Source organism: Parus major, chromosome 1, assembly GCF_001522545.3.
Source record: "Parus major isolate Abel chromosome 1, Parus_major1.1, whole genome shotgun sequence".
Lineage (NCBI taxonomy): Eukaryota > Metazoa > Chordata > Aves > Passeriformes > Paridae > Parus > Parus major.
Genome location: NC_031768.1, coordinates 88,812,575 through 88,839,045, shown reverse-complemented (window position 1 = coordinate 88,839,045; position 26,471 = coordinate 88,812,575). Strand labels below are relative to the sequence as shown.

At 40.0% G+C, this 26,471-nt stretch overlaps 1 protein-coding gene across 5 annotated transcripts; it reads right to left on the bottom strand.

Moving 5' to 3' along the window:
• Positions 1-2,152: 2,152 nt before the first annotated feature.
• SPICE1 (spindle and centriole associated protein 1) lies at positions 2,153-25,669 on the bottom strand. Of its 5 annotated transcripts, XM_015627145.3 has the most exons (17): positions 25,526-25,667; positions 25,045-25,092; positions 23,783-23,929; positions 19,733-19,835; positions 18,893-19,014; positions 17,268-17,353; positions 16,830-16,972; positions 16,467-16,607; positions 15,474-15,739; positions 12,047-12,178; positions 11,272-11,419; positions 9,564-9,788; positions 7,116-7,495; positions 5,654-5,825; positions 4,148-4,247; positions 3,713-3,800; positions 2,153-2,910 (listed from the first exon to the last, which is right to left on the bottom strand). In XM_015627145.3, exons 1-17 carry the CDS (start codon positions 25,607-25,609, stop codon positions 2,857-2,859), a joined length of 2,439 nt encoding a protein of 812 aa, XP_015482631.1. In that variant the 5' UTR covers positions 25,610-25,667; the 3' UTR covers positions 2,153-2,856. The 5 variants fall into 5 exon arrangements, 3 of the variants coding, with proteins under 3 accessions (XP_015482631.1, XP_015482644.1, XP_015482649.1); XR_001521527.3 differs by lacking the exon at positions 2,153-2,910 and having other exon boundaries at positions 5,654-5,828; positions 25,526-25,669; XR_001521524.3 differs by lacking the exon at positions 2,153-2,910 and having other exon boundaries at positions 4,148-4,272; positions 25,526-25,668.
• Positions 25,670-26,471: the final 802 nt, after the last annotated feature.

The following is a 26,471-nucleotide window of genomic DNA, read 5'->3' as shown; positions in this document are numbered from 1 at the left end:
GGTTGCAGAGGCTAAAGAGGATAAAAGAGGATAAATCTCTCCTTTAAAATCATGGATATTTTAAAAGGAGGTGCCATTTGACCTTTACTTGTGCTGGGCCTCAAAACACATGCAAGTAAATTGCCCCAAGCCTAAGCCTCACATGACAAAACTTCTGCAAGCTGATGGCACATGGGGGAATGTGACAGCTGCAGCAGGAGGACAACACTGATCTCCTGTTTGGGAACACCACTGGACAGAGAGAGAGGACTTCTGTCCTGGGATTTCTCACAGATTTTCTACAAAGCATTACCAGGGGAACTCACTCTTCAGAGAAACACTTTCACTACCAAGCATCTCCCTTCAAACACATATACTCTCTTTTAAATTTGCCAGTAGCTTTTTCTCTTCAGGCTTGTGTTGAGCTTTGGAGACAAAATGAAACTGAATCTCAAGTCACCTTATTCACCCTAAGCCCACATTATCTTCACTTTCATGCTGGACTCCAAAGTACATTTCTGTGAGCTGCTGCTGTCACACATCAAACTTCAACCACTTCAGCGTGACCTGGGAGAGGTGAAGGAGGAAGGCAGCCAAACAGCACACCTGGCAGCCTAAACCTCTGCCACTCACTGACTAATGGAAGGTGCACAATCATCACACATGGACTTGGCTCCACCCTGAAACAGCAAACAGGAAGCAGACAGGACATGGAGATGTAGTAATACTTGAAACACAGAAAGAAAGCAGCAAAAGAGATGTGCAGATCTCTCTTCTCCTCAGATTTGCAACAGGAAACAGGGAGTTTGAAGTGGTCAAGCATTATCCCTTTCAGCTGGCAGCAGCTCTCTGAAGAGCAAAGCAGCTGCAGCCAAACCACCCAGCGACACCAGCTTTGTGCAGACTTGCCCTTGTTCTGGCTTCTGACCAGACATTCCTGCTTTCCCCTCCTCCCTGCAGTTTTCCAGCCACCTGCTGCCACTTTCAAATTTCTGCTGCTATATATATTCTTTTTAATCTCTCCTGAATCCCACCCATATTTTCTGAAGGGGAGATGAAACTGAATTTTTTCCAAGGAGGTTTTTCTAAGGAAGCAAGTTCTTTGTGATGTCAGGCTATTAATCTTTTTTAGCTTCCCTTCACATTTGAGAGAAGGAAGTGATCTGAAAAGCTTTAAGTTTCTACATGCAAAAGATCATAGAATCATTGGATACTCAGCATCGCAAGAGACCCACAAGGATCACTGAATTCCAGCTCCTGGCCCTGCACAGGACAGTCCTAAGAACCACACCATGTATCTGAGAGTATTGTCCAATCACTGCTTGAACTCTGTCAGGCTTGGTGCTGTGCCCATTTAATACTGACGCTGTGAAGACAAATGGAGTTGTTTTTTCTTCTTTCCCTTCACTGCTGGGACCACCAGACAGAAGGATATTACAGCTGGGTATTTCACTGAGATACAGCTAGGGACAAAAACTCAGCCTTGCTGCAGGGCACTGAGAGCAGGGATTCACTCAGATGAGACTTGTGGTCAGTAGGAGGTGAGACCAAGCATACTTTTATGGACAGATGTGCACACAAAGAAATATAAAATCTGATTGCCTGCAACAGGTGTGCAGGAAGACTACCTCCCTGCAGGAGTAGATGTAAGTCTCATGAAAGTCAGCATTTTGTTTCAGACAGGTACAGGCCAGTCTGCTTATCAGACAGCAAAGCCCAAGTTGTTGAGTCAAATTTTAGCAACAGTTTGTTTCTTGGTGTAGAATAGACAAAAAACCAACCCCCCCATAAAACTTCCCACACTAGCAGTTTCTCAGACACTGCCTTGAGCTTTACTAGCCTTCAGTATTCCAGCAAACACTCTTCCATGACATCCCAGGGGCAGCTGACTTCTAGCCACAGAGCAGTGTGTGACCCCAGCCTGAACCACAGGAAGTCACAGGCTGTGGAGGAGGTGATGGGAAATTGCAAATTATTTTCATTTTCTAGATCTCCATCATAAATGCTTTTGGCAGGGTTTACTACGAGATAAGGAACAGATAACAAAGCATTTCCTCAGTCTTAAAATTAGGTAATTATTAGTAATAAAATAATGACTACTTTAAAAAGTAAAATAAAACAAATATAAGACCCATGGTCATTAGAATATTACATTAACACACAGCACACCAGCTTAATACGTGAATGTTATCAGTTTTCTGTTTTATCAAAGAGCATATACCTTAGTACACAGCATGCAAAGATTCTGATTTCAACTCCAAATAGTCACTTCATATTTACTATAAAAATATTAAATGAGATTTTTGAAAAGCAATCCTCCAGATGCAATCTCTAACATGTTAACTGCACAGAAAACACAACTTTTGGGAGCAACTGTAAACCACAGAAGGAACAAATCCTTTCTGATGCAAATCTTTATCGACCAGAAACAGACTGGCTTCCTAATCTCCAGGCTCCTTTTCAACACAGGTACCCTTCCCTCAACTCAGTTCTTCCTGATATTTTATTCCCATATCAATGCTCCAGAAAGTTTCACAGGCAATTTCCAAAACCTCCTGCCTTCAGCATACCTAACAGAGGTATCAAGGTGCTCACTTGTAAAGCTGCAGCAGCCTGAGTTTCCCACCTGATGAAGGGTATTTTTTGGTGAAAAGGTGTAAGATCACAGCAGTGTGTCCAGCTCAGAAACTCATTCCCAGGGCTTCCTAGAGTGCTCTGTAGGGCACAAATACAATAAGCATGTGGACCTTTACATACTAATGGCACTGACATGAAAACACTTCACAGTTAAACTGTACATCTGTAGGGAGAGATTGTGATTTATTTGTAGTTCATTAAAAAATATTTTAAAAATACAGGACTTGAGCTCAGCTTCCTTTACATAACATGCATTGACAATGCAAACCATCCTTCTTCTTTCTGCTTTTCTACCTGTAAAAGAAGAAACCAATTGAGATTCATATGCAGTTAATTTCCACAGACTTGTGTGTTAGGGCTGTCTGCCATTGGCACCATGGAGGGAGTCACACCACCTACCAAGCCACATCTACCTTAATTTCAAATTTCCCTTCTAAGGATGTATAGTTTGCTGTCAGGATAGCAAGTCCTGGACCCTAACTCTGTTCTCTTTATCAGTCCTTATTTAGGTTATTTTGGACACCTAGAAACAGGTTATTAATATGTCCTCATGATTGCTTTCAAGCCTATAAACAGCTCTTATGACTGGTTTATAAGACTGTACCACTGCAGAGTTCCCTGTGAAAGCATCTCACTGCAGACTTCCCTTTTCTTTGCACATCAGGAGTCAGCAACCTAGACTGGGGCTTTCTCTTTACATTTGGATTTATTCATCCTTCAGCAACTGACTTGTGCAACAGCTAGGTAAGAGCTTGCCTGCCTTTTGACTGTGAGTCCACCATCATAATGATGACTTGAGATTCTCTGGAGCCACCAGGAAAGACTTCCAAAGGTTTCCAGTCCTAACACACAAAGATGCCACAGCAGAAAAGGGTTACTTATAAACAACACTGTGGCAGAAAATAATGAATGTCACTGGTTCTCAGGCCTCTTCTTACCAATTGTCTGTAATCCAACCCGGCACAAACTGATTAATAATAGCCCTGGGATATTTAGAACAGGACAGAACTCTCCTCCCTTCATCCATCTTATGATAATCTTTTCCCTTTTACGACAACATATTAAAATTTTCTGGCTGAAGATTTTTCACTCTCACCTTTGGTCTTTGGCTGACAGAAGTTAATTTGGCACTTTCTGACGTGGCACTTAAAGCTGAAAAAGGTTTGCTGGAGTCTCCTACAGACCTAGAAATATTCAAAATAAGATTGAAAAAGTGAAAAATTGAAATGACTACTAGAATATTATCTCTGATCCTGAGTTAGAGCCCCTCATCAGCAATCTTAAAAACACATGTCATCTGTCTTGTGTCAGATTGCAGATATTTTAAATACAAACAGAGGAATTTATGAAAAAGCTATTAGACCTTTGTCCCACTTGCAGAGTTTAATGTGACAAAGTCAGGGAAAATCCACAAAACCAAAAAACCACATAGCAGTTTCTCCACTGTGTTCAATTTCTGCTGCATGGGTAATTAAGATAGTACAGAAATGAAATAGTAAAGGTGAAAAGTGAAAAAAAAGTGAACTTTTACCTTCTTATACTGGTCATACTCGCATGGGGAATACTGTCATCCTTGGAGCTGTCCACAGCCACTGCTACGGGAACAGACACTTCAACTGTCCTTGAATTTTCTAGGCAATAAATAATTGCTTGATTCTGATGAGAACACAGCAACATTGCACAACATTCATTTTGTTTTACCATTTTTTTCAGAGGCATCACAACCTCTTCACAACTGCACAGAATATACAGACCAGAAATAAAATGCCAGGTTAAACATCAACCTCACACCCACTTTCTGAAAATGACTGACAATGAAAGCAGAGACTCAGAGCAACTACAGACAATGCTCACATATATAGAATGATTCTTCCACGGTTAAATTTTTTGTGGTTTTTGACAACTAGAGGCTTAGAGATTTCTGATCTCTCACCTCTGTTTCTTTAAGATTTTGCTTACCATGCTGAATTTACATTACAACAGCTAAACAAGCACCGAAAGTGTCATGACCCAACCCATGAGTCATTCCATAGGCACTTGTATGCAAATATCCACACACTGCTCCCTCCTCCCCCTCCTTCCTCTCTCCAAGTCCTTCCTTCTTTATATATCCTGGGTGGTTGGTGGTTTCACAAGGGGAAAGGACAGGTGTCCCAGACAGAGCATGTGTACATGGTCACATGCAGTTCTGCTTGTAATGACAATGACTCCATGAAAATATTAAGCAGCTCAGACCTCCTGCAAAGTAATTTTTTTATAGTTACATATGGCAGCTAATCGATGAATCTTGAACCAGAAAGAATATTCCCTAAGCTAATTTACCTCTTTACATGACTGGAAGATCCAGTTATTCCCTTCTATTAGCACAGGCAGTAACTGAGCAAGACTGATGGAACTAAGGAACTGAGCAAGTCTGATGGAAAGAGTAGCCAAAAGACAAAAACTAAAATGTGGTTGAGATTAGGATGACCACTCTGCCATGAGCTTTTAGAAGCCTGATGTAAATACTTTAGCCTTTTTCACCCAAGATTCTGCACAATATAGGACTGATTAAAAAGCCCAGTGCTGCCCACCAGTGACTATCACAGAATCAATTATGTCTTGAAAAGGACATCTGAGATCATTGACTCCAAGTTTTGAACACCACCAAGGCACTGTGTGCCTCAGTCTTAAGAACCTCTAGGGATGCTGACTCCACCACCTCCCTGTGCAGTCCATTCCAAGGCCTGACCACCCTTTCTGTGAAGAAGTTCCTACTAATGCCCAAATGTAGGATCTGTTCTTCAGACAAGAGCATAGCAAAGAACAGGCTTAACATGAAGCACAGTACTTGCAGCAGACTAATTACTTAGAAGATAACTTTAGCAGAGGTTTAGCTGATACCTTTTCAGCTCTCTGAAGAAAGAAGTGTTTGTACCACACAATCATTAACAGCAAGTGTACTGCTGACCACAAACACTGATCAAACATAAGGACTCTCCAAAGGAATAAACCACTGTCTTACTAGTTTTTGTTTCTCCTGAAGCTGGGTACTTACCAGTGTAATTCAGGGATGGGGTTGGAACAGTGGACAGCACTGGAGGGACCATGTCAGCAACAGCTGATTTCTGCTGGTCTATCAACTGCAATAGTTTATCCCGTGCTTCTGTACTCTGACGATTCAGCTCTGCTATTCTTTCCTCCAAGCATCGTGATACCGTCAGATGACTCTACTTGGATAATGGGATAATTACTTCCATTGAAAAATTTGCAATTTTCACCCTCAAGGAGGGCATACAATATATTTCAAGTACTTCTATGCATTTAGTTTTCAAACTGAAAGTGAGTATAATTATGTAGAACTTCTGTGAAAAATCTGATTTTGGCCCTTTCAGCATCCTGTATCTTAGTCCTCAACTGACTAAACATTACAATATTTTATACTGGTCTTCCCTCACATAGGAAAAATACAGCTGTTGTCCACATAATTTGAGAATGGGTTTTTTCCTATCTCCACCCCTGTCCCCACCAAAATCAAAAACCCAAAAAAACCAGCAAACCAAAACCAATAAACACCCAGCAATTAAGTAAAATTAAGAATATACTTAATCAGGAAGACATATATTCAGGAGGGTGTGGGAAGCAAAAGCAGGTTTGTAGCAGAAGTGTCCTGGAACTCATCTTTAAGCCAGTTTTTTTTCCTTGGACCTTTTGCCCTCCCTCTCAATAACTGCTTCCACAAAAACAACACTTACTAAGGGTTTGCATCACCTTGGACAACCAAATGACTAAATGTTAAACAACATAACCCAATGGAGAAAGTGACAACACTCTCAGCCTACATTTAAATGAAGAAATTAAAAATCTTCAGGATCCTTAATTTAACAGTCAATCAGCCACTGTGATAGAACAAAAGACAACAGCAAGGGCAGGGATGTTTTTGTGACATTAACCTCACTGATCCCACTGAGTAATTGCTTAGTTGCAGATTAGTTTTTTTTTCCACTTAAACTGAAGCCTTCAAGGTCTCTTTTTTCCCAATACCTTTGGGGTTTTAACAGAAGAGACCCAACAAGCACATACACTATGATCAAACATTTGCAAAACATATACTTCCACTCACTTGAATCTCATCTGCTTTTGGGTCCAAGCAGCAGAAGAGATGTATGACATGGCTTTAAATATGCATTTTACAAGCTTGACAAGAAGCTGTGGGTTGGTGCAGTGCTTTCACTGCTAATAGTACCCAAACTACAAGAGCTTGGATCATGTTGCAACACCACCTCATTTTGCAGCATAACCTTATAAATGTGCTGCACACTCTTCAGAACCCACATACAACATAGGCCCAATATGAGAAACCACTGCTGATCTGCTTGTGGAATAATAATAAACATCACAAGTCTCCAAGCAAACAAATAATAACTGACAACATGAAAGACGAAAAAAGCACCAGTAAACAATGGGAAAGCAGATCAGCAGAAAGGAGATCCAGCCTTCCTCTTCTGTTAAATTCTGACCTGTCCTTGTGAAGAGTCTGGACTAGGATTTTGTGTCAGGTCTGGCTGATGTAGACAATCACTTTTGTCTCCAGGGACACCTCTGAATTTGCTCAGCTGAGCTTTAATTAGAGCATTCTGCCGTGTGAGCTCAGCTATCTGTCCCAGCAGATCACCATTTTGAAGGAACTCTTCAGCTGTACTGTTTTTCCCAGCGTCACCTGGGCAGGACAGATCGATTTTCTTGTGGGAACCCTCCAAGTCTTTGTCTGCAGGAGGAATTGGTTGCCTCCGAGAGATGGGGCAGTTTTCCTCAGTTGTGCTCTGTGTCCTCAGGGAGGAAGGCATGCTCCTTTCTTTGCATGGCTCTCTTTCAGTAGACTGGGAAATGGCTGCAAAAACTGCAAACATGAGATAAAGGAACAGTAAGGACAGTGACACGTGATCTTCACTGAGGAGACTAACAGTGACTTTATTGCATCGGGTTACTTTACTAAAAATCAAGCAAGAATTTGAACTTTAACACCTAGCCTGAATGGTGTTATGGTATTGACCAAAACCACTTTATGCAATATCCTGCTGTAAGAACTCACCAGGTGTGTATTTCCTATTGCAGACAGTCTTCCATTCAAATTATTTAATTAGAGATTGACAGAGAAGTCACAAAGAGAAATTGTTTTGAATTTCTTAGCTGACAGATGAAATACTATTTCTTAGTTAGTCTTCCATTTTCCAAAATTCAGTTACCCTACCTGATAACCTAAGTTTTTGTTTCAGTTCTGGTATTTATATTGGGCTATTAACAAAACTTTTAGGATACTAAAACAACAAAAAAAACTACAAGACTTTTGGCATGATAACAAACTAACTACTTAACCCCTAAAGAGGAAGCACTGTGGCCAACAAAAGTAGTCATGTATTTTTCATCATGTATTTTTCAGTCATGTGGTCATCATCAGCAAAGAGATAACACACCACAGAGACATGACTACAGTTACACCACTGTCTGCTGCTACTTGCTAAGTCCAACTTGACTTTTGTGACCAAAACCAGATTTTCTATGCTTCATATACCAAATAGCCCATTCCTTCACAAGCTTTAGTTTTTGCCTCTTGAGCAGAGATGAACACTTAAAAATTTATACTGTGTTTTATGAATCTTTGAGCATAAAGAAACATTCATGAAGTTTAATATTTGTTGGGCCATTTAGCATCAATCTTAAGAAAGTAACAATATATTTCAGAGAAATCTTGGAATACAGTTCTTCAATACAAATTGTTGTTTCAAATGTCAGAAGGTATCTGACAGTTCTCAGTGGGACTGAAACCAGACACTGCTCTTTGTAGAACAAGACCTTTACTTCATTTCCTCCATGCTGTTTATGTACCTCCATGGTAGGCACAGCAGCCCACCAAGTGGCTGAATTAGATATAAACTTCCAATTGCCCAGCAAGCTCCTTAAAAAGCAAAAGGACTTTTGGTTATTTTTCTGACTTGGAAAAGGCTTACCAAACACAGCTGAAAGGGAAGAAAAAAGATATAAACCCCAAAATCCACTCCTGGACTCTTCCCTCTTGTCAGCCACCATCCATCTGGCCACAGATGTAATTATCTGCCTCTCCACAAGGGTGTTATTCAGGGCCCTGGCAGGTCCAGTGGGATGCATGTGCTTACAGTGACAATTGCAGCAGGAAACGGCTCAGTTTTACAATCACAGAGTGCTTCTACTCACTTCAGTAAAGGTAAATGAGAAACACATTCCCTAATCACACTGATGGACTTTCTTCCTCCCATGAACCATAACTGAGATACCAACGTAAAAAAACTCGTAAAGCCTATGGATACTGAGACAAGACTGAGCTACCTGGTTATCTGGCACCACATAATTTCACCCAAAATTTCCTCAATCATTTCCTGTGTATTAAATGAAACCCAACGGGAACCTGACTCCCACAACTTCCAAAAACCCCTTTGCTGGGAAGACAGGCTCAAAGCAGGAGCTCACAGCCTACAGACATCCTGGTGTGTCTGCAACATGCATTGCAGAAACAAGGAAGTTCCAGGCTTCAGTGGTTCCACCATTAAAGGTGAAGGAGGCTGGATTACACCATCAGCAGATGGAAATCTGAAATGATGTGCTGCAGGTCATCGACAAAGAACTTCAGCAATCACACAGATATGACAATCAAAATGAGTACAGAATAAAAATGTCAATCTGCACTGCCACTGACAGGACTGCTGCCAGGAGATGGAAAACAGGAAGTGTAAGGGCTGTCTAGCAACAGCCATAGTAACAAAGGAAATGTGTATCTGGGTGCAGCAGTAGGATATTCCAGCTATAGGGCCAATATGTCTAGGCATACAGATTAAAAGTTTTCCATGGAAAATACATCTTCAGAGGTAGTGTGAGATTGAAACAGTGACACAAAACACAGACTCCTAAGTTTACTGCAGTCAGAGAGATCTCACCGTTCTGGAGGGAAGACAATTCCTGATTGCTCTTCTGTTGTGGTGGGGACAACAGCACAGCTGGCTGGAAGATGTGAGCTGGAAAGCTTCTACCTGGTCTCACATCACCTGAGACACCTGGCCCTGGGCAAAGCGTGAAAGGAAGTTCCTCCTGTGGAAATTTTAGCACATTTTCCCTATTGCCCACATCAGTCCTGGGCTCAGAGTAGGTCAACTCAGGTTTTTCTACAGAAAAAGACAAAACAGGGATAAAAGTTTAAAAAATGAACAAAACAAAGGAACAAAAATTACTTACAGTGAAATAGCAATGTAGGAAGATATATCAGGAACAACTCTTATGTTCAGATACCTGAAAAGACAGACTAGAGTATGTTCCACGCACACTCCTACCTTTCTTTTGATACTCAGGTACAAAATTCTTTCACGCAACCAAATTATAAATTTTTACTGGCCATAAGAACAAGAATAACTTTTACACATAGCCTCACAATTTCAGGACAGTAGTAGGAGATCTGTTTGTAGCTCATGCACAAGACTTACAGATACATGACTTGAACAGGTATTTGAGCTGTGTTTGGTAAAGTTCTCTTGAGAAAATCAGACTTTTGCACTTGTCCCAATCCCCAATATTATAAATTTGAGGGCAACAATGCTTTAGAAAATAATTCAAGGCTTTTTTGAGCTCTGCTGATCTTATTATCATTTAATTTAAATGAGACATCTCTTTAGTAAAAAAAAAAAAAAAAAAAAAAAAGGAAAAAGTAGTTATTTTTCTCCACTTAACTAAGGAAAGCAAGGAAAGATTTGAACATTCTAGTGCTGCAGAACTGTTGAATGTGAAAGTTTGGGTGTTAGGTTGGGGTTTTTTTGAGGGGTGCTCTTCTGACTGTTTGGATTTTATATTTTAGGGGGTGGCTTCCTATTGCTTGCTTTTACAAGGCCTAGGTTAATTACAAAATAAAGGATCTAGTATGTGGCTTCTTCCCAAGAAGAAACTTCTTCCAGGATGAAAGCTTTTACCTAAAAGAAAGATTCACAAAACCAAGATTTTACTATGGAATACAAGCAACTGAGAAATCTTGGGATTCACAAGAAATTACTGACCTTGGGAGCAAAAGCAATGCATTTAAACAACTGGCCAGGAAAGACACTGGGAGAAAACTCAGTGGTGAAAGGTGGTTAACAGGCCAAGGTGAATCATGTTTGGTTACTCTGGCCACCAATCTACTGGCGTAGCCTATCTCCTCGTCACACATCACTCAGCTGGGCACTCTCCCACACACAGTCAGGAACACCAAGTGACCTCCCTGACTGGCTGGTTCCCGGCCTCAGCTGCTGCTGTTTTGGCCAGCAGCGACCTCCAGCGACTTATGGAAGATCCAATCTCAGACTGCCCGGCTGCTCAGCAACAGGAAGCTGAGATCTTGATTCTGTTGGGTTTGACTTCTTCGGGTTTCTGGGGTTTTTTTATGACCCTCAGAATGGAACTGACTTTGGAAGCCATCTTAATGGGGCAAGGCTACTCTCCTGCTTTGCTTGTACTCCCAGCAGAACCCATGGCTCGTGAATTTACAGAAGTGACATTGGTGCTCATGCAAGAGGTATCTGTGCAAACAGACATCTATTAAATACCAGATTTTCCACTCCAGGGATAAACTAAGAACTCTTAGTTTAAGGTCTTTTCATGCTTCACATTTATTGTACGCACCTTGGCTGTTTGCTGGGCCTCTGCTTTCAGTTCCAAAATGTTTTGGACTTTGTTCTCTTTCAGGTTCTACCAAAGGGAGGCCTTTAAATGCTTGTATGAGACACATCAGCTTTTGATCTGTTACTGTCATGTACTGCTGAAGCTTCTTCTAAAGGAGGAAAAAAAACCATACACAGAATTACACAAGTTTATGTTCTATCAATAGATTAGAAAATTATATACTGTAAGCAGTCCTGAGAATAAATTTAGCCTCTTAATACTTCTGCATGATTGTGTAGGATTCCAGTGAGGATTAAATATTATTGTCTCCGTGTTTCTTGTTTATAAATCATTAGTTTTGCCTTTTCTTATTCATGACATCACTTCCTCTCTAAGGTTTCTTAATTGCACCATTCCCAAATGTAGCCATTGATCAAATCTACCTCCACTGCAAACTAAAAAAAGGAAAATGTAGTATTACATCTACTCATTGCAACAGTATAGAAGTGTGAAGGAAGATGCCTACAATTTTATATGGAAAAAGTAAAGCTCAGTTTCACAGAACCAGCACTTTCTAGGGCTTTGAAGTTAAATAAAGATAAACGAACAGCTTTCCAAACATTTCATACCCATACCTGCTAGTGTAATTCTCACACTCTTGAATCAATTTTGTAATTTTCTGTTTATGGTTAAAATATCCAGAACATAAGACAATGCATCTCGGCCCATATTTGCATCAGAACACAGAATTCCAACACATAATCCTGATGGGTAAAGAGTAAGGAGGACTCAGTACCTGCATAGTAACATTTTCTTCCCTTACTTGAAGAACTTCAGCAGTCAGAGCATCAATCAGTTCTCTGTGTTCATTCAACATCTTCTCCTGCTGCTGCCTCATCATATCTTTCTCATGTAGCTGCATTTCAGTCTAAAGAGGGAGAAAATAATTGAAAACTTACTATAAACCAATAGAGACTCATATTTGAAAACAGGAATGAGTCATTATGACATCATAATGTAACAGCTCTTCCTACTATTGTTAAACTTCATTACTTTCATGACAAAATCCAATTGTCTGGCCTTGAGAACTGTCAGAGAGCTTACTGTTTATCTTTGTTCCTCCAGGAAACCATAGGGAATCCTAGACATCCTTGCTCTTCTGCCTTTACAGCTTTTACAGGATGTAACTAAAAGCATTTTCTCTCTGCACAGATACAGTCTCTTAAGTCACTGAATTTTCATGCAGGAATCAAATAATTCCAGGTGTGCTGATGCTTGTCAGTATCCCATGCTACTTGTGACTAATCTTTAGTTTCCCTAATTCATTAATGAAGACAAAATTGACTAAGTAAAGGAGAAACTACTTGCTTTCTAATGTTTTCCATCAGAGAGAAAAAATTCTAGAGGGCTTCAAAATCATGATGACCAAACAGTTCTTCATCCACATGAAATGAATGAATAAATTAATATTTTTGAGACTAGCTCACAGATACTGTCACTAAACACAAAGGCAGATACACCTCCCTTATGTATATGAGAGGCAAACCATCCATTTTCTGTTTCCCTTCCAGCTAGAGAGAACAGGTTTCTTTTATTGATCCAAGTGAAGCATGCTGGCTCAGAAAATGGATTAAAAAAAAAAGGTCCTCTCCTTTCAGAAATCAAAGACAGCACAAAAAAAGCACTTCTACCCTGGTAGCAGTGATGAAGCTTATGATGCCTTAGATTATCTGGATGAGCTACTGTATCTACTAATCCTACACTGCACTAACCTAGTCTTGGAGGAAAAGCTTCCAAGTGGCTCTGTCTTACATTTATGCATAGGGAAAACATCAGGATTAACATCCATTCCTATCCCCAGGTAGGATTCCAGTCTGATATACCCTGAAAGTACTGTTTCCATCCCAGCCCACTGCCAGGTGTGGCTCTAATTACATGAGCTTTAACACTGCACCAGAACATGCAGCAGATAGGGAGAACAGAGCAGCAACAGATTCAGGGAATATGCTCACACTCTTTCTGTCATGTGGGTCTGGCAAAGAAACAGCTTTCTTAGCAGAATGGGAGTGATGAGGGAATTATTAATTCTAACATTTGGAAGGTGATCTAAAAATTAGTTTAGAAACCAAGTCAGATTTATCCACTGCCCTTTAAGAATTTCATATGGTTTTGCAAAACACTTCAGAAGTTTCTTTTCCTCCTTTTCAGCCTCTACTCTATTCACTGCTTCCTTCTTATAAGTGTTGGTTTGTTAATAATTTAATCAAAACACTTTCATGGAAGATTCCTGAATTCAGGTTTCTTTTTCTACTTTTTAGATACAATTTTGAGAATAAATCAGGCAATGCCCTTTATTGCAATCCTTCCAATTTTCTGCAGCAGAACTGGAAGGAGAGAAACGGAATCTCTCTAAAAGCTTTGAAACCTCATGAAGACTGACTGTTTAACTAAAATCAGGGGCTTTCTAAATATTCCCTTCCAAGTAATTTTCTTAAAAAGCATTGCCAGTTATAATTGAGGCATTGGAATTCTGCTAACTCTGTTGGCTAGCCAAGACAGATGGTGCACACAAAGTGCTTGATTTATGTCTGGCATCACAGGGACCAGGTTTTATGAAACACTCAAGAAAAGTTGGGCTTCTTCCCAGCAAATTCTAATTGTAATTAAACCTCCCTGAAAAGGAGAAAGGTCACTTCAGATTATGAATGCAGTATCTACCTCAAGCAAGCCTGAATACAATTAACCACATTACACAGCTTGAGTGACTTCTCCATATTGCTGCTTGAGAATTAGGTAGTAAATTTATGAGTGTGGCATATAATTCTGCGAGCAATAATCAACTTCTAGAAGGATGGAATGGTAACACAAAAAATATGGGAGTAGATTTGGAAGAAGTCTGAGGCTCAGGAATAAATAATTTCTATAGAAAAATTAAAGACAATCTGAACAGGATTATAACTGCAGTTACATCTATAACACAAACTGGATGCTATTAAATTGATGTATTCCTAATAAGCAGAAAACATTCTACTGAAAATCTAATATCTTTTCTTAGAACTGCAAAAGAACCAAATTTAATTCCCTGCTTTGGTATTACAATTTAACAAAGACCAAACATTAATAACTTTGTTTTAATAACAAATAATAAGCATTTAATAAGCATTAATAACTGTGTTTTAACACGTAAGACTTTCTCAGCTGAAGTTCACCTTTTGAAAGCAGTTGCTTTTCACTCTTGGATTGATTATTTACTATTTACTTCCTGGACTTAATCAAAGTAAATTCTTTAATATAGATTAAATACAGAGTAATACAAGGATCAAGTTATTACACATCTGGTAAGAAAAAAAAAATAGAATTTTAAAATAAGTTCTCCCCTTTCAATTATTATACATTCTGAAAAGGAACCAAAGTAAGACAGTTCCACACTCATTATTATCTCATTCATTATTACCTCATCAGAGATTTATTACCTTTGCTATGAAATAGAGCATTAGCATTTAGATAATATATTCTGCTGCACCTATTAAGAGCGCAGGAACTGTCATAATCTGGTTTAAAATGTCACATAGACCAAATGAATCTGTGAGGCATTGCTGCTTCTTGATAGTTCTGGGATACAGATGAACTAAAATGCCCTCTTTTTTCCCTTTTCTTTTTTAACAAAAGCTTCTATGTGACACACAGGTTGTCTTTATGGAATTCCATTAATTCCCAGCTCTACACTGCTACAGCGAGAATGTCAGGGAATTCTTGCTTAAGGTAAAGTTTCTGTTACGGATAGTAAAAGAGGACTAAGGAATCCCTCAAGGAAAATAGGGGATTTGAGTCCACTGCTCTGGTGACAACAGCATCACCTTTGTAAGGCAAAGGAGAAAATGAATTTGTAAACAATGCTGTACTTATTACCCTGCTACAACTCTGAGTACATGTAAAGAACAAATTTAAAATTATTTCAATTGCTGTTTTCTACTCTTAGACACTGACAGACTTTCACTGCAGTCAACTCTTCCATTTTCATTCCAAGGGATACCAATTACTAACCAGCTCCTGACAAACCACAAGTTTTACCTCCTAATTGCATGCAAACCTAGCAAATAAGCAATGATAATCAGAGTTCAATGTAAAATGATTTGAAGCCAGAAAAGACCAAAGTTCACATCTGTAAAATAACTTTACACCCTTTTTCATTCACTTTCCAGGAGCAGTTCTAAGTCTCTCACCTCTTTGAGGTAGCGCATCAAACGACAGAGGGCGTTCACCAGTGACAGAGTAAACCCAGACAGGCCTTCACTTCTCTCTTTTTTTTGGACCTCACGTCCTGTACATCGCTCATATTCCTCCAGTTCATGCTCTACTTCCTGGATCATGTGGTTGAGAACATCTAGACCGGATTTGTTGTCCCTTTGAAGGTTAGTCTGGATTAAATTAGTTGGAGAATCATCTCTCTTCTGTCTTGCAGAGTTCTGTGCAGCTTGCTTTCTTTTCACTGAAGGGGAAGAAAAAAATGGGTCATTGGAATTTCAACTTGTATAGAGATCTTCACAGTAGCAACGAAATTGCATTGTTTATTGAAGTAAATCAAAGGAAATGCCCTCTCTTGCCATAAGATGAAACAGACCATCAAAGAACATCCCCCAGCCATTCCAGCTATTTTCAGATCCTCAAAAACCACATTTTTTGCTGCCACAATTGTACCTCTCAAGCACAACTGTTTGGTGCTTTTATCTTGGATACACTGTTTGTGCTTTTCTTCTTTCCATTTAAATGCATGGGAATAGTTTACTTATGAAAAACATCAGCTACTTTCTCATACTCAGTAAGCAACTCTCCTTTCATGCTACAGCTTGTACCTGATGTCAGTCCCCTCATACAAACATGTAGAATATGGGGACTGAAATGCATCCTTAATCTGTACAGCACAGAAGACAAAGCTGGATCAGAACTAGAAAAACCCTGCAAAAGGAGAGAACTCCATGACCAGCATGGTAATGGGCATCATCAAAGTACTGTTCTTATGGTTCCCAGATTCCTACAGACTTGGCTTTGCCAATGAAGGTGCAGAACACAGGGGAAATACACAAGCCAAGCTCAAGAATCAAGGACCCCCTCATCAAATTTTGGTATTAGGCCCACAATGATCCCCTCCCATCCACATTTTCTTATGACATTAAGGACCTTGGACAAAGGTTATTTTATTTTTAAAAGTACTAAACTCTTTGCTGCAGTTTGTTTTTGCTTCCTTGAGTTTGGGTTCAGCACTTGTCTCACACTGTCACCAGAGTCTACAGACTCTTCTTCATCTTCATTCCGAAGTCTTGAATGGGTTCTCTTGATCACACTGGTAGCATTGAGGGCTGATTTAAACACAAACAAAAAAAGCACATGTGAAATATTTCAGGTATGTTCTTAATAGTATAAGGTTCTAGAGTAATTTTATTAGAAGAGCTTTTTTTTTAGTCTGGACATACATCTGAGCCAAATTAGCATTCATTTCTCTCACCCCCACCCAGAAAAGCAACGCCAGACAGGATCCTATGAACAACCCAACAACCTTGCTGTGATTTGGCAAATCCCACCTGACTGATCCAATGAAGGAGAAACAGCTGTGGGAGTGCAAGGCATATTTGACTTCTGTGGTAAGGCGGTTTTTCTCATATCATTTTCAACCCACAACTGAGAATTCACCAAGGAATTTTCTTCTCTCAACAACCGAAGCAGCCTACATTCAAGACATGAATAACAGTGAATTATAACAGGACAAGGGCATGATTCCAAATTATCTGTGTTGAAAGAGCTCCTAAAATTATCTGCAATTGTTCAGGTGAATTCCCTGCTCACTTTCATTCCCAGTCTCAATGCTAAAAAAGGCCTTTCCCTGGAATTCCAAGATCAGGAAAGGAGGGCAAAGGGAAACAGAAGAACTAACTTAACTATACCCATTCAACACCCTTTAAACTCCCACCTGTTTCCAGTGCCAAGCAGGTGGAAACCTGAATGGATGTATTTGTACTGACCTGTCAGAATTGATGCTGGATTTGAAACCCAAAACGTCATGGTGTCCATCTTCTGATAATGCTTCCTCCTCCTCTTCATTAAGAACCTTTTCAAGAGATAACAAAGAAAACAAAACAGAATTCAGAAGAAGTTAAGAGACCAATTTAATGGAATTGTTTCAAGAAAAAAAAACCCACACAATTGTTTTAGTCCTCCCCTCCAAAACATACTTAAAATAAAAATACTACACAGAAAAAAAACCCAAATCCACACCCCTTTGTAGGAAGTTCTGGGGGACTTTAATACCTAAGAAATATTAATAATGACAATTGTCTCTGAAAATAACACAGCAAGTGACTAATTCAATAACTAATACTTTCTTTGTATGATTTATATTAAATATGAAAACCCATGCAAACTAGAGGATAAAATGAAAGCTGTTAAGGCTGTACCAAAAACAGAAATACAGCAGGCAAAATATGGAAAAGCAACTTGAATCCATATCATTTGTAAAATTTCAGTCATTTGACATTACAAGCTAAACAACTTCATAATGAGACCTGCAAAATTACATTTATCATCTCTGTGTAAAATGCAACCAGAACATAATACAATCCTACATATTACATTTATAGCTAAATACAAACAACAAAATTTGGAATTAGGGTTCCTCAAACTACCAGGACTCTGAGCTTCAGGGCAGGTTTCACCAGATTTCCTTTAACTGTGATTTTCATAGGCACATAAGAATTCACAGAAGCTTGGCAATCAGTACGTGTTTCTTTTTAAAATTTCAGCTTATCCTGCAGCTTACAAAGGTGCTGCAGTTCACTCCTCATATTATAAAAACTGAAGAACAAATGCCACACCAAAATACCTAACACAGAAGTACCACAACTCAGATTACAGATATTTGTGCACGATAGTAGGAAATGGGAGTAGAGAACCATGGGAATATGACACCATCATTGCTGCTCCCAACAGCCTGTTTGGTCCTCATCAGAGTGAAGTTTTCTGGGAGCATCACATGCCTGTCCTCAAATCCCAGGGAGCATTCCTGGTACAACATGTTATTAAAAGAAAGCAGAGCACAAAGGCAAACTAAATTAAATTTCCAACAATTTAAAAATTGTCTACAATGAATCTGAATAAATGCAAAATATTAAAAATTTAACTTGTAGGAGTCATCAAGGCTGTGGAGTGAACTGGGATACAAAAGGATGTGTGTCCCCATATATGCAGACATTAATTGGTAAATCAGAGACATATTCTGAAATGCAGCTATTAGTAAAGTGACACAGAAGTTCTTCTCTTGGACATTGTAAAGAGTAAAGACATTGTACTCTTCCTGAGAATTCCAGAACTTAAAAGGGAGGGCATGCTAACGTGAGAGAGCTTCTACAAGACATAATGATGTCTGTTTCTCATATCCAAGGGTTAAATAAAAAAATCACAATTCCCAGAGTCTCACAGAAGTCTCACAAAAAGTCACAAAAGTCTCACCTCTGTTTAACCTTGTATTCTATGAATGTTATCAACAAAAACCAATTTAGTTCTGCTTGGAAGCTCTTATCTTTGAATAGTCTTATTTTGTACAAACAAAAAAGCCACAGGAAATGCATGCATGGAATAAAATACACATTACCTGGAAATCCATGACAGATTCACTAAGGGTAGAAAGCTGACTGGGAGGATGACTTTTTTGTACAATGGGTCCTTGAGATGATTCTAGGTCACAGTTAGGAGCCATTGTTACATTAGGAATACCTAGAGGAATTAACACAGGGAAGAACACAGAGGGCTTGGTCTGTACTTATGTTGCAGCACTTTGTACTGAAAATCAAGCTCCTGTACTTCACAAAAAAAAAAAAAAAGGGTCACAGGGATGACACTTTAAACAACAACCAAAGACCAACCATAGGGCTAATTTAATACACTGAGACACATACCCAGCTTTTGTCTTTCCCACTGCATAAATACACTTGTGCAGAAGCAGCTTGCAGGATCAAACACTCACTAGGAACGAGAGAGAATGGCAGCCAACAGAGAAAAACCCCAAGGTTTAAGATTTCATACACAGCCAGTCCTGCCTTCTAGCAGTACAAGGATCCACAAGACAATTTAAGAAAAGGAAAAGATCACCATTCAGGAATTGGTGATAAATCTTCAGCCATATCCAAGAGCACAGTTAGCTCATACAGCAATGAGAATCAGAACCACTGCAGCAGCTCAAACAGCTTGTCTGCAGTTATGTGAAATTCCACAGTGGTCCAATGCAGTGGAATAACCAGCCATCAGTCACTCTCCCCTGCCACTGGAGGAGATAGCCTCACCTGTGTTTCATCCAACATGAACAGGATCAGTCATACTGTGTTAGACAATGAGATGAAAGCAGTTAAAAAGAACTCTTTTCAAAGCAAGACTATTCATGGAAAGGAAGGAGATAATCTTAAATGTGCTACCACATATAGATGAGATGTTCTACCTGTTCGTGTGCGAGGAGCATCCTCAAGCAAGTCTTTTGCCACAGCCATAACCTGACCAGATCGTTCCAATACATCTTGCAAATGGTACTGATCAGACAGAATCTGAAAGTACAGTGTATAAGCAAACTTTACACTGAGCAGACTGAACCTTTTTTTTCTGGTATTGTTCCTCTAAATAGTTACCAAGAGAACAGCAACATGAAAATGTTTGCGAAGCTGGTATTGTGCAATTAGATCCGAAATAAGACGGATCAGAACACCATACTTCATTCTGACTAAATAGAATTCATAGTTTTTCTGAAAAATTAAACAGTTATTACTTCTGAGGCCCCCATCAGCACTGACTCTCTTTAGAACAAATCCTTTCACTCCCTCTTCTCCTCCCAGCCTGACACAAGAAGCTGGGTATTTATGACATGCTCATCAAAACAATGACTTATCTAGCAATTAAAAAAACCCGCATCCTCAAATCATTTGATCTCAATGTTAAGTCATAGAATACTTACCTACATCTGACATCCAAAACATGTACTATTTGATGAGATTCAAACTAATTCAGGCAGACTTGTTCCACTCAGTCTTGCCTCCTGAAAATCCTACCTAAAAATTAAGCCATATACCACCAAAAGTTCCAGTAGAGGTAAACACAGCTGACTACATCTGGCATCAAAGACATTCTGGGAATCTCCAGAAGATACAGCTTCTGTATTCAAATTCTCTCTCTAGTATTTCAAGTCCATCACAAGAGATGCCTCCTAAGGAAGGATGCCTTGGAATGCAAAGCAAGAGGCATCCAGCTACCATGAGCCAATTGGAGCTGACTGGGGATGGGACTTTATGAGCAGAACACAATTTAAAGCTCCTCACTGACTCCTGGCTTCATTCAAAAGCAGGAAATTGAAAACTAGCAAAATTATATCCTGCAACCTGGGGAGAAGGTAGGTATTCTTAAACACCTGAGAGGAGAAATATGTGACCTTGCTTCATCATCGTTCATCAAACTGATCCAGACACTATGAATACTTTAGAAGACCACACAGAAAAGACTCATGTATGCCCTCCTACTCAAAATTTGAAAATTGACTGACAAGTTTTGCTCATCCAGGAATCATAAGAAATTGTTCTGAAATGGCTTCACAGTACTCTATGCTGTTATCTCAGAGTTCTTTTCAGTGTCCATTGGTAAGTTTGCTGGCTTACATTTAGCCTCATGCAAAAAATTCCAGGCAATAGCATTTCTCTTATTTCTCCTCAACCCCCTATTTTACTACATGCTTGCTTATGTCACAAAGTTTCCCTACATATCTGAGTTTCCATGTTTTTCTAGTCTTTTGAGCTTGCAAATGCAAAACCAGCACACTTGCATTACACTGCAGTAAATTAGACTTTTCATAATAATTTAGCAAATCAGTGAATATTCATCTTTCAAGCACTTCACGTATCTCCTTTTCTAGACCACTATTCAATTTTCCCATCTGATACAAACTAAATCTAGTCTTTCCATGTAGCCATCTGACATCAAAACAAAGCAGGTTTTTAGATAAAGTTATTATACCAGATCAGCAAAAGAAAAAAATACAGAAAGAAAAAAAGGAAAAACGTTTATGACTCATTTCCTGCAAGCAATTAAAATTGGAGTGATGTGTATAATCAGACAAAAATTATCCTGATTAGTTTGTTTTTATCCTCCTCACTAGATCTTTTTAGGCATCAGCAGGTTCCTAAGCTCTACCCTCCTGCTGAACACGTTATGAACATTTTTAGAGCATTGCTCCCAAGGTAGATTAGCTCACTTTTGCTTGTGATGAGAAAAAAAAAGTGGTATCATCTTGTAGCCCCTTTAGGCCCTTTTATATGCCCTGGAAGAATTCACTAAGCAGTGTGCCTTGTCCCAGTTTAGTATCACCCACAACTTTCATTAAAAATCACCTTCCCTCATCTTTCAGATTTTTATCAAAGCAAAATTAACCGGACTCATCCTAAAATCTCTCCACTACCATAATCCATTTACCTCTACTCTTTGGTGCCATGCATTAACATTATTTTAAAAATAAGTTGTTACAGGACCAATCAGTGTGGTACCTACATATTCACAGTCCTAAGTTTCAGAGTGAGCTCATATTATCTTTTCATTCTGATTTTTAGGCAGACAAATCCCCAAAATATCAAAACTTTGTTTATCCATTTTATAACTCTTGTAACGTCTTTCTGTTCAATACACAACTACATGAGAAACTACTCTAATGGCAGCAGCACCTTCTTAGCTTTTGTCTCTGAGTCCTTTGCAGATGAGCAGGATCCAAGAGGCTTAGAAAGTTAGACTCACAGCACTAAAAGAAAAAGATCACCAAGGTAACAGAGACAAGGAAACAGTTCTCAGTGGTTGTGCTCTACTGGGAGACACAGAGTCTCCACAGTTTCTCTTAACAACAGAGTTGTTAAGCAATTAACAAGATTTAAGTTAGGGAGAGGTGAAAATGTTAACTCTCCCCTATCTGTTTTCTTTTTCTTTACACACAAGACGGCAGTGTTTGAAACAGCAACAGCCAGATCTGTTTCATCTTGCCTGGCATCATTTCCTTTTGTCTTCCTTTTAAAAGATTCAGAAGTAGACACAGAGTAAACTGAATAAAGTAATCTCTAAACTATAAAGGGAAAAACCACTCAGAAGGAATTGAGATTTGTGCATATTCATTAGAAACATAAACAAATATAGAAGACTATTTCCTAAACATGAGTTTCACATCTGCAAAAGAATGATGTCACATAATAGGTAGTCCAGCAAAATCTTAGAAAACATGGTCTAATCTGCCTTTTGTGACACATAACTTATTTCTGCACAGAAGTATTATTGAAACTAGGCTGCATTAGGGAAAGTCATCTAGAGGTTCACAGTGCTTTCTGAATACTCTGCTGAAAAATGTATGGCAGAAAAGTACCAAAGTAACAAAAGTCCAAATCTGAGGCTTGATTAGCAAGACACCCATAACACAAAAATTCTACCGTGACTGCAGAGAAACAGGGGACAAATAAAAAACTAGGTGGTGATTTTTAATTCTAAGTACTTCCACTTGTTTCTCCAACTTGCTTTTTTTTTTTTTTTTTTTTCATTCTCCATTTGCTTGAATGTTCTCAGAGATCAGAAAGAGACTTCTGAAAAATTACAAAAGACATAACAATTAAGTTTGCGATGGTTAGTCCACTGCACATTTACAGATCTACCAGATCATGTTTATTTTGACTTCTAAGTGAACATTGCTCATGATCATTCTTTACCAGCAGGAACAATTCACAGTCTGTTCGAGTACAGAGGTCTGACAGCTAATTTTCAGATTAGTTTTCACAACACATGGCAAGGAGTGACCTGCCACATGAAAAAGGAGATCTACCACCACTATTCAGTGACAGCTACTCTCTCTGTTAACTAGGCTTAGGTTTATTGCTACAGTTCAATACTCGAAAGCAAATTCAATAATATATTTACAGTCAGAGTGCTTTAGAATGCTAAGAGAACAAGCTTTTCAATCCTCAGGTGACAAGCTTGTCAGCCATAGCTCATCCATCTTTGTTGTGTCAATTTTTCTCCCTTAACAACATCTTGCCTCAACTTTTCAGCCCTCTTGACACCACACTTTCTCTGTTTAAATAAGCAGTGTACCTCCCTGACAAGAGAAATGTTTATGTTTGCGTCAAAGAAAAAACGTTAGACATGAGGAAGAAAAGGCAAGCTGACAATAAGAACCCAAAGAATACACATACTTTTTCCAACAGTTGAACTCTGCAAACAGTTCCTGTTCAGATGAAGAGAGGCTTACAGAATTACAGAGGGCACAGCCAGACAACCTGGGTCAAATGTGCAATTCTGCAACAGCTGGTTTGTCAGACAGTTCACTCCAATCACTGCATACATGCAGCAGACAGAGCATATGCACATGTGAAATCAAGCTATCCCACAAGAGGAGCAACTGTGGCTTCCACGTGCAAGAACAGTTTTCCAGTAGTGCGGCAGATCACCTGCAGCAGGCTTCAAGTGCAAATTTAGCTCTTACCTCACGCATCAGAGCCAATTTCCTTTTCTCCAATGAATCCGCATCCAGCTGCTTTTGCTTCTTCCATTTTCTGTTCAGTGCTTTCTCCTGGAGTTCCAGATGTGCCAGTGCTTTGTTTTTTGATTTGTGTATTTCACGGCGACGGAGCTACAGAAACATGAAAGAAATAATTCCAAGAATCAATCTTAAGCAAAATTTCCAGGGCAAAGCTAACAAGTTCTTCTTGATTTTTTCATGCACCGAACATTATTTATGTTAACTTCACAGTAGTGCCAATGACAACCTCATAAACAAGTGTAAAATGCCATCAGTACCAGCCACATTTAAAGCAGCTCCAAAGGTGAATGGGGAAAGCCTCAATTTCTGTCTGCCCTACACCATTGACTCAGCAATAGTTTTCTCAGCTGTAAAGGGAGGCAAAACCCAAACACTAGCACCTGTAAGGTGCATGAAAAGACATACTGTATTTTCCTGATTTAACACTGTCAGTCAGCACACATAGTGTCTCCCTTCTTCTAACAATTATGTATAAAGAAAAATTAAATACAAATTTAAGAAATTAAATGTGCGAAGTGCTTGCTAAAGTCTCTAGAAGCTATTAAGCCAAACATTTGTAAAATCAAGTCTTTCTCTGCTCCCATGACCATCTGTCCTGACAAACCTGTCAAAACTTATAATAATAGCTCATACTACCTCTTCCATCCTCATAAGTAATGCTATCAAGAAAATGCAAACACACATTTAAATACAATGCCATTAAATAAACATTAACACACATGATCTATTTATTGCAAAGAATTCACATACTTTGCAATAAACAGATCATTCAATATAAAGAAATTCTCTTATATTGTTTAAATGAAATTTGAGTATTTTCAGAATTAGAGAGGCTCCTCAGATAAAACACGTATTTCAGTCCTTCCCAGCAGAGATAAGGCCTTCAACTAATCCACTGACCTTTCATGTATATATGTATGTATTACTATGTATTTACCTCTTATGATGGCATGCAATTGATTGAAATAAACACTGTGGCTACTACTTCGCAGTGGGAACAAGAAACTGAAAAACACCAACTGCCAGACCTGGGGATGTTCATAAACAAAAACTAGCACTAAAGATCCAACATCTTCAGAAGTTTGAAAGAGAGATTAAACATTGGCAGAAAATATCCCCGTGAGCATGGTAAGCGCTTTTTATGTCAGACAACCAGCTAAATGTTCTTGCCACAGGGACAGAGCAGTGACTGCTATTAAACTTACAATATCCTCAGGAGTTGCACGGTGCACTGTCAAATCGTGGACGGTACTCTGCGAACAGGAACCAAGGAACACGTCAAAAACCGCGACTGAGGGCAAACTTTTTTTAAAAAAAGTTTTATTTCAAAAAAAGACAACCCAAACAACTTTTAAATTGCAGTATAATTAGCCTAACACGGTACTGCTGTGCACTTTTATGGCACTGCAGCGTTCCACCCTCGGCGAGGCAGCCACCAAAAACGACAGCTCCACCAAACCTGAGCGCTCCTCTCCCAGGAGATGCAGGGGGCCTGACTTCTACCAGGACAAGGAAACCAGAGGGGCCGTGTCCCCCTCGCACACGGCGTGTCTGCCCGCCCGAACCCACACACAACCCGGGGTCTTGCACAGCCCCTACGGAGGGCGGAGGCTCCCCCAGCCGTGGGCACGGACCCTCCCAGGCCTTTTTCCCAGCGGAGGCCGCCCGGCAGCGGGGATCACTTACATCCCAGTCCCGCCTAGCCGCCGCCGGCTTTCTGGGGCCCTTCTTGCCGGCGGTGCGGGGCCGCGGCCCGCGGAGCAGCGACATCGCAGCAGCGGGAAGGGGCGGGAGCGACGCCGCCGTCGGGGTCGGTTTTGCTCGGGCCGCCCTGAGGGGAGGGGCGGAACGCGGCCTCCTCCGCCCGCCTCTTCCTCCTCCTCCTCCTTCTTCTCCTCTATCTCCTCCCTTTCCCTGCCCCGCCGCACGGAACGGCAGCGCGGCTGCTGTGCCCTTCGGGCTCTCCGCGAGGGAGCAGCCTCTGCCCCCGCCTCCCTCAGGGCTGCAGGGGACACCCTCCACCGCCTCCAGTGAGCGCAGCAGTGCCTCGGCAGCCCCAGCCCGCTCCCTCAGGAGCTGCTCCCGGCGCTCTCACTCGTCTTCCAGCTCGCCTCGCCTCAATTTTTTCTACTCGCTTACTTCACTGTTATCCCTTCTCGCTGCAAATACCCTCCAAAGATACCTCTCAGTGTCCATCTGAGGAAGCCTTGGAAATTTCCCCGTGCGAAAACGTATTTCAGATGCTGTTATAGAGGTGGTTCAGAGCAGAATGTCACACAAGCCGTGAATTACGGTGACAGGAAATTTAAGACTGACCCTTTTTTAAATTTAACAAACAGATCTCGCTAGTTGTGTCACCGAGGAAGGGTGTACCTCCGTAGCCACAAGGAATTTCTGGTTTCCACAAAGCAGAATACTCCAGAATATGCCACAGATCCTCCACTTCCCTGCCACAAGGTGAAGATGTGATGTAGTTACTCCAAAGTGCTACACTTAACATTTTGTCTTACAGTGTGAGCATAATATTTTGTCTGTGGGAGATGGAAAGTGAAGGCATAAGGTTTATCATCTTTTCATCCAAAACTTTTTCTACTTCACCAAGATTTCCTGGTGCTTAGGGTCCCCGTCAATG